This window comes from Carica papaya, chromosome 2 (assembly GCF_054855325.1).
Source record: "Carica papaya isolate Zhongbai chromosome 2, ASM5485532v1, whole genome shotgun sequence".
Classification (NCBI taxonomy): domain Eukaryota; kingdom Viridiplantae; phylum Streptophyta; class Magnoliopsida; order Brassicales; family Caricaceae; genus Carica; species Carica papaya.
The window spans coordinates 29713492-29731406 of record NC_142310.1 but is presented as its reverse complement, the minus strand read 5'-3'; the positions used below and the strand labels follow the sequence as shown (position 1 = coordinate 29731406).

Here is a 17915-nt window from a genome sequence, read left to right as displayed (position 1 = left end):
ATGTAAGCTTAGGAATGAACTGGCTAGCGGTATATCACGCCACCATAGATTGTTTTAACAAGAAGGTTATATTCAACCATCCTAATGAGGAGTCATTCACAAATTAATAAAAATTTTTAACATTTGTTTCCTTCATGGAAAATTCTCCTGTTATCAAGTGCTTTAACCCGACTGTTTTCTCTAACTAGGCAAACCTAAGAAGAAAATTTGTATTTAAGAGATTTCTGTAGTCAAAGACTTTTCAGATGTGTTCCCGGATGAACTAACCAAACTGTCAGTGGATAGAGAAGTCAAATTCACCATACACTTTCAGCTTGGTACTCAGCCTATTTCGGTTACTCTTTACCCCATGAGTTATGTTGAGATGGAGGAACTGAAGAAACAGATCACTGAATTGCAGAACAGTGAATTCATCCGACATAGTGTGTCCCATTGGGGTGTCAGAGTCACATTTACAAGAAAGGGAGATAGGACGTTGAGGTTATGTATAGACTATAGAGGCCTACATAGGGTCACAGTCAAGAGCAAGTACCCTATCCCCAGGATTGATGACTTTTTTGATTAGTTGCAAGGTGCCCAGGTCTCCTCCAAGATAGACCTGTATTTAGGTTACCATCAGATAAAGATCAGGGCAGAAGTCATTCCCAAAATACCCTTTCGAATTAGGTACGGACACTATGAGTTCCTAGTCATGCCATTTGGACTAACCAACACTTCAACAATCTTAATGGACTTGATGGATAGGATTTTCAGATAAATATTGGATCAGTTCGTCATTATGTTCATCGATGAGATCTTGATTTATTCAAAAAGTAGAGAAGAACACGCCCACCATCTGACTCAGGTTTTGCGAGTTCTCAAAGAGAAGAAATTGTATGCAAAGTTAAGTAAGTGTGGATTCTGACTTGAGCAGACTTATTTCCTATGACACATTATATCAAAGATGAAGTGTCGGTGAGCTCCGAAAAGGTTGAAGCAGTGCTCGACTGGGAAAGATTATCCTCGGTTAAGGAGATCCGTAGCTTTTTGGGGATGGTAGGTTATTACCGCAGGTTTGTGGAAGGGTTCTCTAGCCTAGCTGCCCCCCTGACTCAGCTAACAAAGAAGAACGTCAAGTTTGAGTGGAATGAAGACAGTGAAAGAAGTTATTTAGAACTAAAAAGACAGTTGACTACCACACATGTGTTAGCCTTGCCGAGTGGATCGGGTCGATATACAGTCTATGGTGATGCCTCCTACTTAAGGTTGGGTTGTGTTCTGATGCAGCATGGGAATGTCATAACCTATGGGTCCAGACAGTTGAAGAGTCATGAGAAAAATGACCCCACCCACGACTTAGAACTGACCACAATTATCCACGCCTTGAAGATTTGGCGCCATTATTTATATGGGGAGACCTTTTAGATCTATACCGATCATAAGAGTTTGAAACACATATTCACTCAAAAGAATCTCAACATGCGTCAGAGAATGTGAATAGAACTCATCAAGTACTATGATTGCGATATCTTGTATCATTCAGGTAAAGGCAACATGGTAGCCGACACACTCAGCAAAAAAAGTGCAGGTATATTAGCTCATTTGATGGTTTCAGAATGCAGGTAGATAGTGGCTGCACAACAGGTACGACTTCAGGACATGAAGAGAGTCACATATTTGGGTCACCTGACTGTTCAACTTGAATTAATCCAGTGAATAAAGGAAGCTCAGTCCGCTCAGTCCGCTTATTCCACCCTAACAGCCTTCAAGAAAGATGCAGAATAGGGAGTTAATTCAGAATTTTGAGTCTCTATAGATGGATTGCTCAGATTCTAGGATAGGATGTGTGTTTCAGGTGACAGCAAGTTGAAAATGGATATTATGATAGAGACTCATAGCTCAAAGTTTGTCATGCATCATGGAAGCACTAAGATGTATCAAAGTATACGACCCCGATTTTGGTAAAACGGGATGAAAAGAGATGTAGCTGACTTTATTTCTAAGTGTTTGGTATGTCAGCAGGTCAAGGCAGAGTATCAACGACCAAGTGGGCTACTTCAGCCATTACCAATTCTGGAGTGGAAGTGGGAACATATCACTATGGATTTTGTGACAGGATTGCCTAGGGCACTCTCAGGACATGATACCATCTGGATAATTGTTAACCGGCTTACCAAGTCTTTCCACTTCTTGGTCATCAGGATAATCGGTCCCTTAGATAAGTTGGCAAGAATGTATATCCAAGAGATAATCAGATTACATGGAGTACCAGTAACAGTAGTATCCTACAGGGACCCCAAGTTCACTTTTCGGTTCTGGTCTAGCTTTCAGCAAGTCATGGGAACGAAATTGTCCCTTAGTACTGCTTTCTATCCTTAAACTGATGAACAGTCATAAAAGAGGATCTGCACACTTGAGGATATGCTCCGAGCCTGTGTTCTTGACTTCGGGGGCCATTGGGATGACCATCTACCCCTGATAGAGCTCGCCTACAACAACAACTATCAAGCAAGTATTGGCATAGCTTCGTATGAGGCATTGTATGGTTGCCTATGCAGATCGTCGATATGTTGGAAAAAAGTGGGTGATAGGAAAATGTTCGGTTCAGATCTCATAGAGGAGACTACAACTAAAATAGTTAAGATCAGGAAGAACATTCAGACAACTCAGAGCATACAAAAGAGTTATGCGGACACCCAGAGGAGGGATTTGGAAAGAAAGGCGATTGGGTGTTCCTTAAGGTCACTTCTTTCAAGAGAATCAGTAGGTTTGGCAAAAGGGAGAAACTAATTTTCCGATTTTTTGGCCATTTAAAATCTTAGACAGAATTGGTACCGTCGCCTATAGATTGACACTACCTCCAAAACTTTTCAGGGTCCATAATGTGTTTCATGTGTCCATGTTACACAAGTACAACCTGGACCTCTCTCACGTCTTGGCCCACGAGCCTCTTCCACTCTATGAGGATCTGTCATACGAGTAAGTACTAGTCGACATTGTGGACCGAAAGAGCAAATTACTCCGCAACCAAAAAATTCTCTTTGTCAAGGTCATATGGCAGAATCACACACTAAGAGAGGTAAAAATTCTCCTTTGCTCGGAATTCAATTTTAAACACTCCCATGGCCAAATCAGGGCAAAAAAACTGATGGATGGGCTGAAAACCACGGGCAAAGCCCAACGGCGCTGCCGCGGGGAATTACAAAAATTGCCTCCGATGAGGCCCTTTCCGATTCCTATTCTGCGTAATTTTTTCACCATTTTGATAATTGTTTCCTTCTCTACAGGTTGACCCGAGTAAAATACCCAACCACAAAATGAGCCAGTGGAGCCACCGCAACGGAGAGCCTCGCTGCCGGTGAGTTTCGGTTTTTTAATTTTTTTGGGCCAACCGAGGTCTTTTAACGTGTTTTCTCACTGGGATTGATGCAAAATCAGTCGAAAATAGCAAACCTGAGGTGGACCGCCGCTGGAGGATGGCGGAGCCGCTGTGCTGGAATTCTGAAATTGGCCAAAAAGGGGTCCTAACACTTTTTTAGATTTTTAGGATATTTGTAGGTACTTGTAAAGTGTTTTAATACCCGAAGAAAAATTCAGGAAACCTGAGGACCGCCAGTAGGCGCAGTCAACAGCTTAGCTTTTTGGGCATCAAATTGAGTAAGAATCTCTCACCCTATTCTCTATTACTGAATTTAAGTTTAATTAATGATAATTCGGTAAATTATCCAATGTAGGAAATATTCATAATTAATAACGGATTACTAATGGAGGTAAAATCGAAAACTATTCATTGCTGATTCTGTTTGATTTATTCTACGGTTTAAATGCGTAATAGTACTTGATTGATTGATTTTATAGTTTTGAATGCATGTATTGTTTGTTTTGTATGGTTACGGTTGAATTGGAGAACTGGCGGTTCAAGGTAAACGAAAATTTGTGTGATTAATTGAATGGATGAAACGACAGCCTCACTGGATATCCTGAGAGATGGTAGACAAATCGGGTCCATTGAGAACCCTACCACGAATGTTGTCTTATACCGGAAGGGGTATCGAGACTTGGTAATTTGGTACTCATACCGGACGGGGTATGGAGACGGCCCATTTCACCTTTATACCGGACGGGGTATTGAGATTTAGTAATTTGACACCCATATCGGATAGGGTATAGGGACGACCCATTAATTAAGAATGTTAAAGAAAATGGTTCACGCATAGTGGGGACATCTCTGTGGACTCCATGGATACCAACAGGCTAATGAAAATGGACAATTGTTGTTTTGATTAATTGAATATGGAATTATAATATGTGCATGTTATCAATTACAAATGAAATCGTGATAAGTGTTATACTATTGTCTTTATAAGTTATTTATAAATCTCGCTACGGTAAGTGAATGGTAAATGATTTTATTATTGATAAATGAATTTGGTTAATTAAGTGCTCCATTAGTTATTTTTTATTTTCCTACCAACCTTCATTTCTGTATCGGTGAGTAACGTGATATTCTTACTGAGCTAGTATAGCTTATTCCTTATTTAACTATTTCAGATTAAGAGGACCAGGATCCAGAGCCCGATCCATAAGAGAGTTGCGAGTAGGATGCTAATTTTATATTATTTTTCGTTTGTTTCCTTAATTTTTTTGTATTTCCTTCAAAAGGGTAATCCCCGCAGTACTATTTGGTACTTTAAGTCGTTGTGTAAGGAATGCAAACCCTAACTAATTATTTTACTTCCGCACTTAATTTATAATTTATTTCATTTGAAATTCCGAGGTCGTTACACATTAATAGTGTATTTGATTCGGAACTTGACCCGTGGTTTTTCACTTCACACTGAAGGATTTTTCAACATAAAATCATGTATTTATTTAATTTTGTGGTTATTATCTGCTTATTATTTTTGCTTTATTGTGCATCAATGTAGGATTGACTTAATTTATACAATTAATTTTATCTCTGTTTGGGACCCAACACATATAATCACAGCAAAATATCTGTAACTTATCCCTTTGTAGAAATAAATTTCCTCGAGGAAGCTCAAGCTGAATTAGAACCAATCGTGGTTTCCAGGAATCAGAAAGCATTAAGGCCCATCATATTGCTCTAGATAAAAAATCCTATATGGTATTTCAGGCTTGCTTACCACTAAGTGCCCTTTTTTATACAAAGGAAGAGGCTATAGACCATATTCAAAGGAACTAAAGAGGCATCTTTCATGGGTAAATGCTCGCGGATTAGGATATCTGTATAGAACATTAAAAATAGAAATTAAACAAATGAGAAGTGTCTAAGCCTTCAGTTTAAGGATTAAAGATTCAACCAGGTCAAATACAAATGCAAATGCAAGCAATTTCAAAGTTCTTGATATTATGTTAAAAATCCTCCTTAGAGATATGAGTAACTAATGCAAGATCTCCTCCAATAAGAAGTGTCTCCACATGGCAGAGTAAGCATTGAATCACACCTAGTAAGCCGGATGGAAGGCTAAGCAATTAGTCGTGACCAGTATAGCCACAACCAAATGAGAGTTTCCCTAATCTCTCTTTAAAACCCTCTGTCTTTATTCCCCCCTCTTTCACCCCTTCCATAGCTATGGCCTCATCACAGGCTTATCAATTTCTTTCATCTTCCCAAAGCTATCTGCCATAGTCGTGGCTACCGATGTTGTCACTCATGCTTGTCTACTCCTTTGCCTCTTACTTTCCCCAGATGCTACGGCTTGCATTTGCAGTTGCGCACAACGATCTGATTTATTCTGTCTTCTTCTTCTTACGCCGCGTGCCTCTCCCTTCCTTTGCTGGTCTGGTTCTCTTCTTCGTACACACTCTCTCTCTTTTGTCGTTCCTAAAGCCAAAATAAAGAATTCAAATTCAAAATTCTGCTTTTACTGTAATAAAGTGGCATATAAACAGTTGCCCTTTTAATTAACACAAACATTAAATTCTTTCCGTTATTAAATGCACGATCGGTTTGTGAATTAAATAATTTATTTTTTTGATTAAAAATTTTGAATGGTATCAAATTGTAAAATTTAAAACATATTTCATTAATCAAATAAAATTTAGTGTCATAATTTTCATAAATATTTTAAATTCTTGGAAATAAAAGTACTTTAAAACGTTTATGTTAATATTATAAAAGTAAACAAATATCATTTTTTTTAAAAAGTTGCGTAAAATTTATTTTCAAGAATTTAAAATAAATCGGACCAAAAAATTAAAAAAAAAATCATTTATATAGAGTGTAATATAAATTATGGGAGTGGCCTTATTTTCATGAAATTTTCAACCATACTTTCTCCAAATGTGAACGTTTTAATCTTTAAATTAAAATTGTTAATTACTGATTTGAGAGAATATATTGACTAAATAATTAATCAAGTCAGATTTTCTTAAAATAATCATTCACCAACTATATATGTATATATTAGAATAAATTAATTGATTAAAAAAGTTTGGTAATCATGGCAGTATGATTTCAAAACAAGAATTATTGTTATATATAAAGACAATGTCAAAGCAAATATTATTAGATATGGATAAATTATAGATTAATTGAATACATATAATTAAATCCCACTAAATTTATTAAAATATACGCTTATGTTTTAAAAATTCTACATCAATTTATTTTTAGACATACCTAAAAATAGTAAAATACATATTTATCATGTTTATTATGGTTTTTTAAGTTGCAGTTTTGTTATCTTCACTTAAAGAGTCAGCATCTTGGGTCTTGGCTTTGGCTTCCAACTTTACTTATTAATATTCATAAAGTTTACTCCATATCATAATAATATATTATTAAAAGATTTAACTATTTGATAATTCATATTAAACATCACATATTTGTTTCTATACAAGAATAGATCCTTAGCAAGAAAAAAAGTCTTTACTCTACTAGTAAATTCTTTACATCGTATTCATATTATGCTTTTTGTAAAGTCTGAAAGTTGTAATAAACTTAATAATTTAATAAAAATAGTTAATATAGATTATAATAATAGGAACTATGGAGGAAGAAGATAATTGCAATAATATATATCTTTTAAATTTTAAAGTTTGGGAGTGCCAATTCATGTTTGATAGAAATTAAACTTCACTTTTTAAATTATTTTATATATCATCTAAAAGACTTTATTTTTCTGTATAAAAATCAATTTCCCAAAATAAATTTGTGAGTTCAAGAACCAAATTACAATTAAAAAATATATAAAAAAACTCATTAATTTCTAATATAGCTCAAAATTCCAAAACTAAATTAGTAATTTGATCTAACAAACATAATGACATATTCGGCAAAAAAAAAGTATTATTTTTACAAATCTATTAAAAAAATACACAACTTAATTATATCCCATAAAAATTTCAATACAAATATTAAAAAACAATATATTTAAAATTATATAAAAATAAAATTAATGAATTAATATAGAATTTATTTGCAAAGTCAAATGAAATGCGAATTTTAGTAGGAGATGATAAAAAAAATAAAGTCCAGATGAAACCTGATGTGAGACTGAAACAATTTATTGTGAATTTTATCAAATTTTATCAAGTTCCTGAATCAGATGCAAGAAACACCCACACCAATGTTTTCCAAACATTGTTCTAACGTGAAGTATATGAACTTCCCACAGTTCACCTTCACAACTTGAAGATAATTAGGGATTTGTTTTTCAGAAGAAACCAATTAAAAGTAAGCAATAATTAAATCGTCAGGAAGTAATTTTATTCCCGAAAAAAGATTGAAGAACTGAAAAGATATGATAAAGAAAGTATATGAGTCTATTATATTCATCTCCAGATAAACAGTTTCAAATGGCATTCCATCAGTAGAAGCAAGAAACACCAAATCACCCACTTCTCAGCAGTTCGAGGCTCCTGTCAGATAATTTGAACTTACTGTCAGGAAGAGCAAGTATACAAGTTAAAAACCACAAATAAAATGAACGTACCCCAGATGATGACTGCTAAGCACTAGCAAGCAAAGTAGTTAACTGGTTATGAAACATCAGACTTTAACAACTCTTATCTCCAGAAGAAATAAATGCAAACATAGTCTCACAGTAGAAATTTATGAACAAGCATCTATAAAACGAAATTATTCAGAATTTTATGATGCTTGGACACCTGTTTACATGTTCATAACTACATGAGAAAGAGAGAAGAATTTTCACAACAATCTTTTGGTAAAGAAACACTGAACCATGATCAACAAAAAGGGTAAATATAACTTACCGGAGACAAGTGTACTAACAACTTGACCAATATTCTATGGTGTAAAACAGTGTTCATGTAAAAAAATCACAGACAACAGATATATGTATAGATGCCCAGAAAACACGCGAGAAGGATTGCAAGAAAGTTTTTATTTTTGGGATAGAAAAACCCACAATTTTTTTGTTAATTTATTCTTGCCTCATCCATTATCTGATGGGGCTTTAAATAGAAATGAAAACAACTTTTGCTTGCTATCCAGGGAGTACAAATGCTAGTAGCAACAAAAAAAATCTCAACAAAAAGATAAAATAATGCTGGAAATAAATAATAAAAAAAACAGAGAAGTTGATGCTGAATAGTTGACTGGATCTTGAGGGGGTTCTGCTTACTTCAACGATAACAGAATCAGAGATACTTGGGATTCTTGATTGGGATTCTTATTGATCTTCTGGTTGTATCATTGCCTCCCTCTTTTGCAAGAACTTTGTCCTCACGGTTCAAGTGGCCAAATTTATCTGTTAGTTTTCTGCTATTTTCCCAGGTAGCTTTTTCTGGACACAAATTCTTCCATTGGATAAGATTTTCTTCAATAATTTTTGCTCCCCTTATGACCCATCGGGTTTCTAAAATGGTTTGGGATTGCAGCAGTATGTCCCCATCTTCAGATATTTCCGTCAGATTTTCAGTAGGGGCAATTGCGTCACCAACATGTTTTTTTTAACATGGAGACGTGAAAAATGGGATGGATACGCGACCCTTGTGGAAGTATAAGCTTGTAAGCAACGGGACCAATTCCGCAAAGGATCTGATAAGGCCCGTAGTATCGACATGCGAGCTTCTGGAAGGCTCTCTTGAAAACCGTTTGCTGCCGATATGGTCGAAGCCTAAGAAAGACCCAATCGCCCTCCTGAAATTCGACTTCACGTCGATGGGCATTGGTGGTGGCTTGCATGCGACTTTTGGCTACTTGTAAATTAGTTCGAAGTTGTTTGAGGAGGGCATCCCGGTTACAAAGCTGTTGGTCAACTTTATTGACAAGGTTGAGTCGTCTTGGTAACGGGGAATGGGCGGCGGTCGCCTCCCATATAAGGCCTGAAAAGGTGTCATCTTGATAGAGGAATAGTAGGTTGTGTTGTACCAAAATTCGGCTCAAGGAAGGAGAGAACTCCACTTGCGTGGTTGTTGGTAGCTTAAGCACCGTAGATATTGTTCCATACTGCGGTTCACAACTTCTGACTGTCCATCTGTTTGCGGATGGTAGGAGGAGCTCATTCGGAGCTGGGGCCAGACAACTTAAAAATCTCTTGCCATAAGCGGCTAGTAAAGAACAGATCCCTGTCACTAATTATGGAGCGAGGCATACCATATAATTTTACCACATTGTCCACAAATTTTTCTGCCACGGTCTTAGCGGTGTAAGGGTTAGCCAAAGCAATAAAGTGCGTACTACTATTAAGACGATCAACCAAAACCAAGATAGTATTCTTTCCGTTTGAAATAGGCAATTCTTCAATAAAATTCATGAAAATATCATCCTATATTTGGCAAGGGATTGGCAACGGTTGGAGAAAGCCGACTGATGAGAGTGTCTCGGCTTTGACTCATTGGCAGGTGTCACATGCCGCTATATATTCTTTAATATCTCGGTACATGGCTGGCTAATAAAATTGTTGGGTCAATCTTTTGTAAGTTCATTGAAAACCTAAGTGGCCATCGATCAATGACGAGTAGAATTCCTACAGTAATTGTTGTGTGATTTCTGATTTAGGATGGACAACAATTCGATGCTTAAAATAAATCAACCCGTTCTTGAGTGAAAAGGAACCACCCGCTGAGTCAGTGACTAACTTGCAGACTGTTTGCATATAGGGATGATCCGCAGCTTCCCAGATGATGTTCCACAATTTATTTTTGGGCATAGAGATAGTGTGCAGGGTGGGGCTATCTTCCCTACGAGATAGAGCATCGGCCGCAGAGTTGTCTTTTTTTTATTTGTACACGATCTCATATTCGTAGCCAAACAACTTAGAGAGCCAGTTTTGCTGTTCTGGGGTTATAATTCGTTGGTCCAGCAAATGCTTCAAACTTTTCTGATCCGTGTGCACATAGAACTTTCTGCCCATCAAAAACAGACTCCACAATTTTATGGCAATAATAATGGCAAGCATCTCTTTGGCGTATGTCAACCATGACTGCTTGGCAACGCCTAATGCCCAACTCATGTAAGCTATAGGCCGCCCATGCTGAGTAAGAACTACCCCAATGCCGCAGCCAGAAGCATCAGTTTTTATGATAAATGACTCTTCAAAATTCGGGAGTGTCAAGATAGGAGTTGTGGTCATAGCAACCTTGAAGTTTTGGAAAGCTGATTCTGCTTCCTCAGACCACCTAAATTGTCCCTTTTTTAGGAGATTAGTCAAGGATCGAGCAAGAATTCCATACTGCCGAACGAACTTCCAGTAATAGCCTGTCAAACTCAAAAATCCTCTCAACTCAGTGATATTGTTTGGTCGATGCCAATCTAATATGGCCTTAATTTTGGTTTGATCCACTTTGACCCCTTGCAACATGACAATATGCCCCAAGTATTCAAGTTCCTTTTGCCCAAAGATACATTTTTTTAGCTTGATGAAAAATTGATGTTGTCGAAAGATGTCAAAAATCTGCTTAACCTGCTCAAGGTGCAATTCCTAGCTGGGAATGTATATGAAAATGTCATTAAAAAAAACTAGAACAAACTTACGGAGGTGCTGGCGGAAAATGTTGTTCATGACTACTTGAAAGGTGGAAGGGGCATTTAAAAGCCCAAATGGTGTGACAAGATATTCATAATGACCGTTATGAATGCGGAAGGCCGTCTTGTGAATATCCGATGGATGTACCCTTACTTGGTGGTAACCTACAGTGAGATCGAGTTTAGTAAAGAAAGCAGCTCCATGGAGTTCATCCAACATGTCATCAACCGTAGGGATGGGAAACCTGTCTTTGATGGTGACTGAATTGAGGGCCCGGTAGTCTGTACAAAACCTCCAAGTTCCATCTATTTTGCATACTAATAGCACCGGTGAGGAGAATGGACTGATGCTTGGCCGAATCAGCCCTGAATCAAGCATTGTATTCACCTATTTTTCAATTTCACTTTTCTGGAAATATGCATACTTGTATGGCCTAACATTGACGGGTTCAACCCCTTCCTTCAAACTGATGCGGTGATCAACGTCTCGACAGGGAGGAATTGATTGTGGATCCTTGAAAAGATCCTGGTACTGATCCAAGAAAGCTTGCATATCTGGATGGAGGTGGATCAGAGAGGTGTTTTCTGCCTGTAGATACACCGTAAACAGAGAGGAGTGTCGAAGCGTGCTTTTGGCGACTTCTTCAGCTGAAGCAATCTGGAGAAGTGGAGCGCCAAGGCCCCGTAATTGTCGTAGTCGACTACCCCACTGGAATTCCATGGTCATCCAACCCCAATCACACATAACCACTCCCAATGCTTCCAACCATTGAACTCCAAAAACAAGATCAAGACCAGTTAATGGAAAAGCAAAAAGAGTCAAATGGAAGAGTATACCTTAGATGTTAAACAGCACATTTTCAAATTGTCTGTGACATCTCATCGGACTACCATTCGCAACTTTGACCGAGAAGGCTTGAGTCAGGAGTACTGGTAACTTCAGCAAGCTCGCGACTCGCTCACTGATGAAGTTGTGAGTTGAGCCACTGTCGATGAGGATGACGATACGTTGACTGCGGATGGTTGCATCAACACGCATCATTTTTGGGGTGGACCAACCATTGAAAGTATGAAGGAAAATTTCAGGCTCCTCTTATTTTGGTTTTTCTTCTTCTTCTTCGGTCCCTTCCAAGAGCATGACTTGAGCTCGGCGACAGCGATGGCCTGCAGTAAATTTCTCATCGCAGTTGAAGTAGAGGCCCTGCATTCGACGATGTTGCATCTCTTCCCACGGGAGGCACTTCGAGGCGGAATCTGCAGCTAGGGTTGGGGACGGGTTGATCGGGTTACGTTCGACCCGATTGAACCTTCTCTGTCGACCCACTTGCTCCTCCTTCATATAGGCCAAGCTGATGGTCTCTTTCAAATATTTGGGCTTGAACATCCGAATACCTTCAGCAATTTCATGCTTTAGCCCGCCAATAAACGTACCCATCAGGGCCTTTTGGGTCCAACCTCTCACCTTCTTGTAACCTCTCAAATTCTTTTTTATAATCTCGTAAGGGCCCGATGTGCCTCACTCTGGATAGGGCTTCGTCGAAGTCTTCACATTCAATCGGCCCAAAACAAGCCCAGACCTCTTCTTCAAATCCTGCCCATGTCACCACTCTTCCTTCTCTTGATAAGTCTGGCGAAGCCACTGCTACCATTGGTTGGCTTCGCCCTCCAGGTGGAAAGAAGCTAGTTGGACTTTCTGCTCTTCGGAAATTCCTTGATACTCAAAGAATTGTGCGATGCAGTTGAGCCATTCGATCAGGTCATCTCCGAAAAAGATAAGAAATTCCAGCTTGGTGAGTTTGGTCATTTCGCTCGGCTCCTTCATCACAGTTTAGTCGTGTTCCTCCATTTCGGTTTGGGGTATTGCAGCTGGAATCTTCACGGTTGATTAACAGAGTTTCTGTTAATCGTTTGAGGGTATCCTCCATTTGGTGAAGTTTATCGGCGACTCCAAGCTCCATCCGGTCGAAGCTGTCCTGCAGTCCTCCAACACTTTCTTCTAAATTCTCAATCCTTTCCTTGTTCGACATGACGCTGATATCAAAATGATAGATGCCCAAAAGAACGCAAGAAGGATTGTACGAAAGTTTCTATTTTTGGGATAGAAAAACCCACAATTTTCTTGTTAATTTATTCTTGTCTCATCTATAATCTGATAGGGATTTAAATAGGAATGGAAACAACAATTTTTCCCTGCTATCCAGGGAGCACAACGGCTAATAGCAATAAAAACAATCTCAACAAAAAGATAAGATAATGCTGGAAATAAATAATCAAAAAAACAGAGAAGTTGATGTTGAATAGTTGACCGGATCTTGAGGGGGTTCTGCTTGCTTCAACGATACTAGAATCAAAGATACTTGGGATTCTTGATTGGGATTCTTGCTGATCTTCTGGTTGTATCAATATGGATCCATAATCATGAACTCTTTAACAGCTAGCCAGGCATGATATTTTATTTGCTAAGAAAAATACCAAATAATGGTATTAACTTCAGGCATGCACAAATATGAGGGCAGATTAAGATTAATTGCTTATTTAGAATTTTGGAGATAAAAATCCATACATCACATATAAAGTTTCATACACATCACACTTAAGAATTCTTATGCATCATAACTATAGGTTTAATTGCTCACAAAACCTAAGTAAGATAAAATTATCAAAGAACTTTTTATTAAATATTGAACTTTAGTCAAAAAGCGAGACTACAAATAAGATTATAATGCTTATTAAGTACCATTTCTCAAATAAGATCAATCTAAGAGGGACTAATTCCAATAGCAATAAGAAAACTAAACAATAAACAAAATAAAACCTTAAAGTTACTCAAATTATAATAATAGACTTCTAAGTAGTACAACAGTTTTATATTTAAAAGAATTATAAATTTAATCAATTTAAGCAATCTAAACTTGACACATCCTGCATCACTCTACCCTTGTTGGAGAAGACTCGTCCACAAATTTAGGAATGACAAATAATGTTCTGCCTGGTGGAGGCATTTGAAGACTGGCCTGTGTCTAGGAATCTCATGTGCCAGATTCCGGTCACTGGAGGGCAACAAGCTTTTGACAATCTACTTGAACAGAGGTAAGGATGGTGTGAGATGTGGATGTGGGAATAAAAAGAACTGAGAGAGGTAGCGGCTACCCCGCATTTTTCTGACAAGTGGTGCTCTATCTCAATCAAAGGGTGATTCAATTACAGCTTGGCAATGCTAACAGTAAGAGTGATTCAATTACTGCTTGGCGATGGCTGATGACCTATTATGGCACTAGTTTGTGTTGTTAGGGTTTTCTGTTTGCCAGATAGGCAGGGTCTGTTTGAATATGAGGCTTTCAGGTTTCAGTCATGGACTTCTTATGTTTTTTGTATCAACTTGTGTAAAACAAATTAGGGTTCATCTTTTATCTACTTAGAAATTTGGAAAGTCACATCTAGACATTAAATCTAGGAATTATTAAGCATCACAAATAAGATCTTGATTACATCCCAAAACGAGAAATTGAGAAAACTTTCAATTAACTTTTTATTGAATAATTGAATTGAACTCCAGAAGTACTATTATTAAGGTACTTATAATGCTTTCTGTGTAGTCTCTCATATAGGATTAAACTAAGAAACTAAAGTACAGGAGACCTTAATCTAAAAAAATAGAATTCCAAAGTTATTAAAATTATAATAATATACTCCTAAATAGTACAATAGTTTATACGTAAAAAGTTATAATTTTGATCAATTTAGAATATCTAAATTTAACTCATCATTGTGCATCATTGTCCATTATAGAACTCTTAGTTTGCAGACTGTTACAGACAGAAAGCATGATGCAACTGAGCTACATGATTGCATACTGCTGGTTTTAAATGAAAAAGAATTCCCAGAGGGCAAGGTAATGTAGCGTCTCGCTTGGCATCAGAGTGCAAAAGTGACAGTGTTTTCAGAAAACAGAAGTTTGACAATAATCTTTTTTTTTTCCCTCCAAAAAGTTTTTTGAAAATTGAAAATAAAGAATTAGTCAAACAAATTAAACCATAAAGTACAAAAGAATTAAATATGGATAATCGATTAACCCCATATGAGAATGACCAGCTATATTGGCTACAAATATATAAAAACATTCTCTTGTCAATAAGGATAATTGATCAACCCCATATGAGAATGATCAGCTATATTATAAACACATTCTCCTGTCAAGAAGACATAAGGCTGGTGATAATGTAACATAACACAGAAATTAACGTACAATCTGGAGCAAATATTTTGTCAGAGAGGTGGTCAAAATGACATCATTCGATGCTTAGTGCCCCCAATATAAAGGTCTCCTGTGCTAAGGAAAAATAAAAATTCTTCTGTCGGAAGAAAAGCAAGATCAGCACTGAAAAAAGAGTCTTTTTGAAGTTGGTGGAAATTAAAAAAAAAAAAATCATAACAAAGATGCAACGAAGATTATACAAAGAATACCCACTAAAACCATCTCTGGATATCCTACTACCTAATCCTGGCATCTGGTATACTTGGATGAGTCAATAAGATGATTGAGGGCTAGAAAGAAATAGGGCTATGATAGGATATTGATGGATCAGGGCTTTATCTTGAAAATAAGACTGGAAAAAAGGATTCAGGGGGCCCAGTTGCTGGCCGTGAATCATTCAGGGCAGGAAAAAAACAAAATAAGGTAAAAGAAAGGTCACATGAAAGAGATTTGCTCGGGTATGCATCCATTCCAAATAACCAAAACATTCAACAACCAACTGATATAGAACCAAGAAAGACCTTAACTTCATATTCTTAAAAAAAAGGACATTTACTTGGTACCACCCCCTTGGAGCCTTGAGTGTATTTCTTTTTTCTTTATAACAAAAAAGAAATAAGAACGGTGTCTTCATCAAAGAGGGAAAAAAACGACTCTCAGGAGTTTGACAGGAGCCACTAGAACTCCAAGCCACTACACCTTAATATCTTTAGAAACTCCTTGACCATATAATACCAAGAATGTGTTGGGAATTGTCGAAAGAAACATACCTAAGGCATCTAGGTCTTAGCATAGACAATAAACAGTTACGACTTTGAATAAAAGATTCTTATTGCAATAATAATAAATAAAGCATTCATATATCTTAAATAAACAAAGTAAAAGAATATGAAAACAAATGCTCAAAAAAATAAGCACTCTTAGGCAATATATCAAAAATTAGGGGAAACACACCTTTTTCTCCCACTGAAAGCTATTCATAAGCACCTAATAACCACATTGCTTATCTGATTACCAAACAGTTAGATTGGACAGGATGCTAATAAATTATTTTTAAGCAAAGTCAAAAATCCACTAACTTATATGGCCTAAGATACCCAATCCAATAGCAAGTTGTGGAACTGCAAATCAGTTTCTGCTATGAATGATCCATTACACTTCCTATCCGAAACAAAAACCCAATCCATTACTTTACACTACCAAAACTAAACTTAATCACACTTAAGATAGCAAGTAAAGCTAAACTTAATCATGATGATTTCCTCTTCATTGCTCTCCCATCTGAAAACATCCACATTTTGTGATGCCAAATCCAAAAGTAATCTCCATAAGGGTATCTTACTTCTTAAAGATTTTACTATCAGTTTTATAGATCATCAGTTAATGCAGTGATCAGTTGCCAATCCCATGAGTACAATGCCACAACCTCAGTTAAAGTTTCAACTCATATAACTGCAAACTGCTTCAAATACCCATAACAGACCTCTGCTCATATGCAAAACCTTCTTTTCCACCAAAACAAACAGCTAATTTCAATATACAAGTTTTTTAAACCTTTGGCATAGTGAAGTTTCTTCATTCTTTATGAACTTTACAACATACACCAGTTGAACACTAGACATCTGAAAGAAGAGATTAGTAACATGCCAAACTATCATGAAGTCTGGAGTAGCATATCCAGAATTAATAGAAGCATGGAGTCCAAAGGTTTTAGCGCATAGCATGTAAGTGCAAATTCAGTGCAGAAAGGCATATAAACACTTAAATTTTCTAAAAATAATGTGCAATAAGAACAAAACGGCTTGGGATCTTTGCATAAAATTCTTTTACTTCCCAAGAGGAATCTCAAATCAGCAAACTATGAGATAAATTATTCCTAGATGTTCCTCGTAGAAAGTAAATCGAAAAAATCCTGATTAAAAACCCAGAAACTACAAAATACGCTAGAAGATCGTGCGTAACCCGAAAATAACCAAAAGACTCAGTAATTCATGGGAAAAGGGAACCCTAAATTAAACGCCTAGAGTGCGAAGGCTGAAATACCCAAAATCACTCAATTTATCATTGGAAACAGAATCGTTCCCAAGCAAAACCTCCTCAATTAATAGAAAGACAACATCCTCCGGACAATTTATGAGAATAAATTGAAAACAAAACAGCTAGAAAAGATAAAAAGTACCTACCACAAAACAAGAAGGAGATGACGCAGCTCAGACCGAGTTGAAAACAGACTATGCATTGGCAGTTTTGGGTATGAGAGGAATGGCGGCACCCTTCTGCTGCTGTTTTAACTTGGCTTCTTCCTCGCGGATCTTCTGCATCTTGAGCATCCTCTCCATGACCAGCTCGTACTCGCACTTCTCGTAGACGTGGCGCTCATCCTCGCACTTCCATGGCAAGTAAAAAGTTGCTTGCCGGCACTTGTTGAGTGGGATCAGCAGGTGCGCGCATTGGTCCCTGTATCCGAGCGGAACCTTCGCCTCCACCATTTCTGCCTGCGTTGCTATCATCTTCTTCGATGATCCTTCTACCTCCATGATTACGATGGTTGCCTGTAAAATCAGCACCTTTGATTAGTTAGATTCTCTACGCACGCAGCGATTAGAAGCTCCCAAACTTCTCTTCGCTCACTGGTTTCTCTTCCTAGTTCCTTGGGCTGTTTAGGGATTGACGGATAATGGAGCGGGTCGTCTCGTGTTCGGCCTCGCAACCTTTTGACTC

The 17915-nt window shown here is 37.4% G+C and overlaps 1 protein-coding gene across 3 annotated transcripts; it reads right to left on the bottom strand.

The window, feature by feature from the left end:
* Positions 1-7692: 7692 nt before the first annotated feature.
* LOC110823609 (NADH-ubiquinone oxidoreductase B18 subunit) lies at positions 7693-17901 on the bottom strand. Of its 3 annotated transcripts, XR_015817221.1 has the most exons (3): positions 17378-17901; positions 13246-13398; positions 7693-7866 (listed from the first exon to the last, which is right to left on the bottom strand). XR_015817221.1 is itself a non-coding variant. In XM_088213963.1 (2 exons), the coding sequence occupies exon 1, from the start codon at positions 17729-17731 to the stop codon at positions 17426-17428; it is 306 nt and encodes a 101-aa protein (XP_088070089.1). In that variant the 5' UTR covers positions 17732-17901; the 3' UTR covers positions 7693-7887; positions 17378-17425. The 3 variants fall into 3 exon arrangements, 2 of the variants coding, with proteins under 2 accessions (XP_088070089.1, XP_021909717.1); XM_088213963.1 differs by lacking the exon at positions 13246-13398 and having other exon boundaries at positions 7693-7887; XM_022054025.2 differs by lacking the exon at positions 13246-13398.
* Between the last annotated feature and the right edge of the window lie 14 nt (positions 17902-17915).

Excerpts from the sequence above, each read along its gene's own strand:
- LOC110823609 (XM_088213963.1), bottom strand. The coding sequence starts at position 17,731 with ATGGAGGTAGAAGGATCATCGAAGAAGATGATAGCAACGCAGGCAGAA.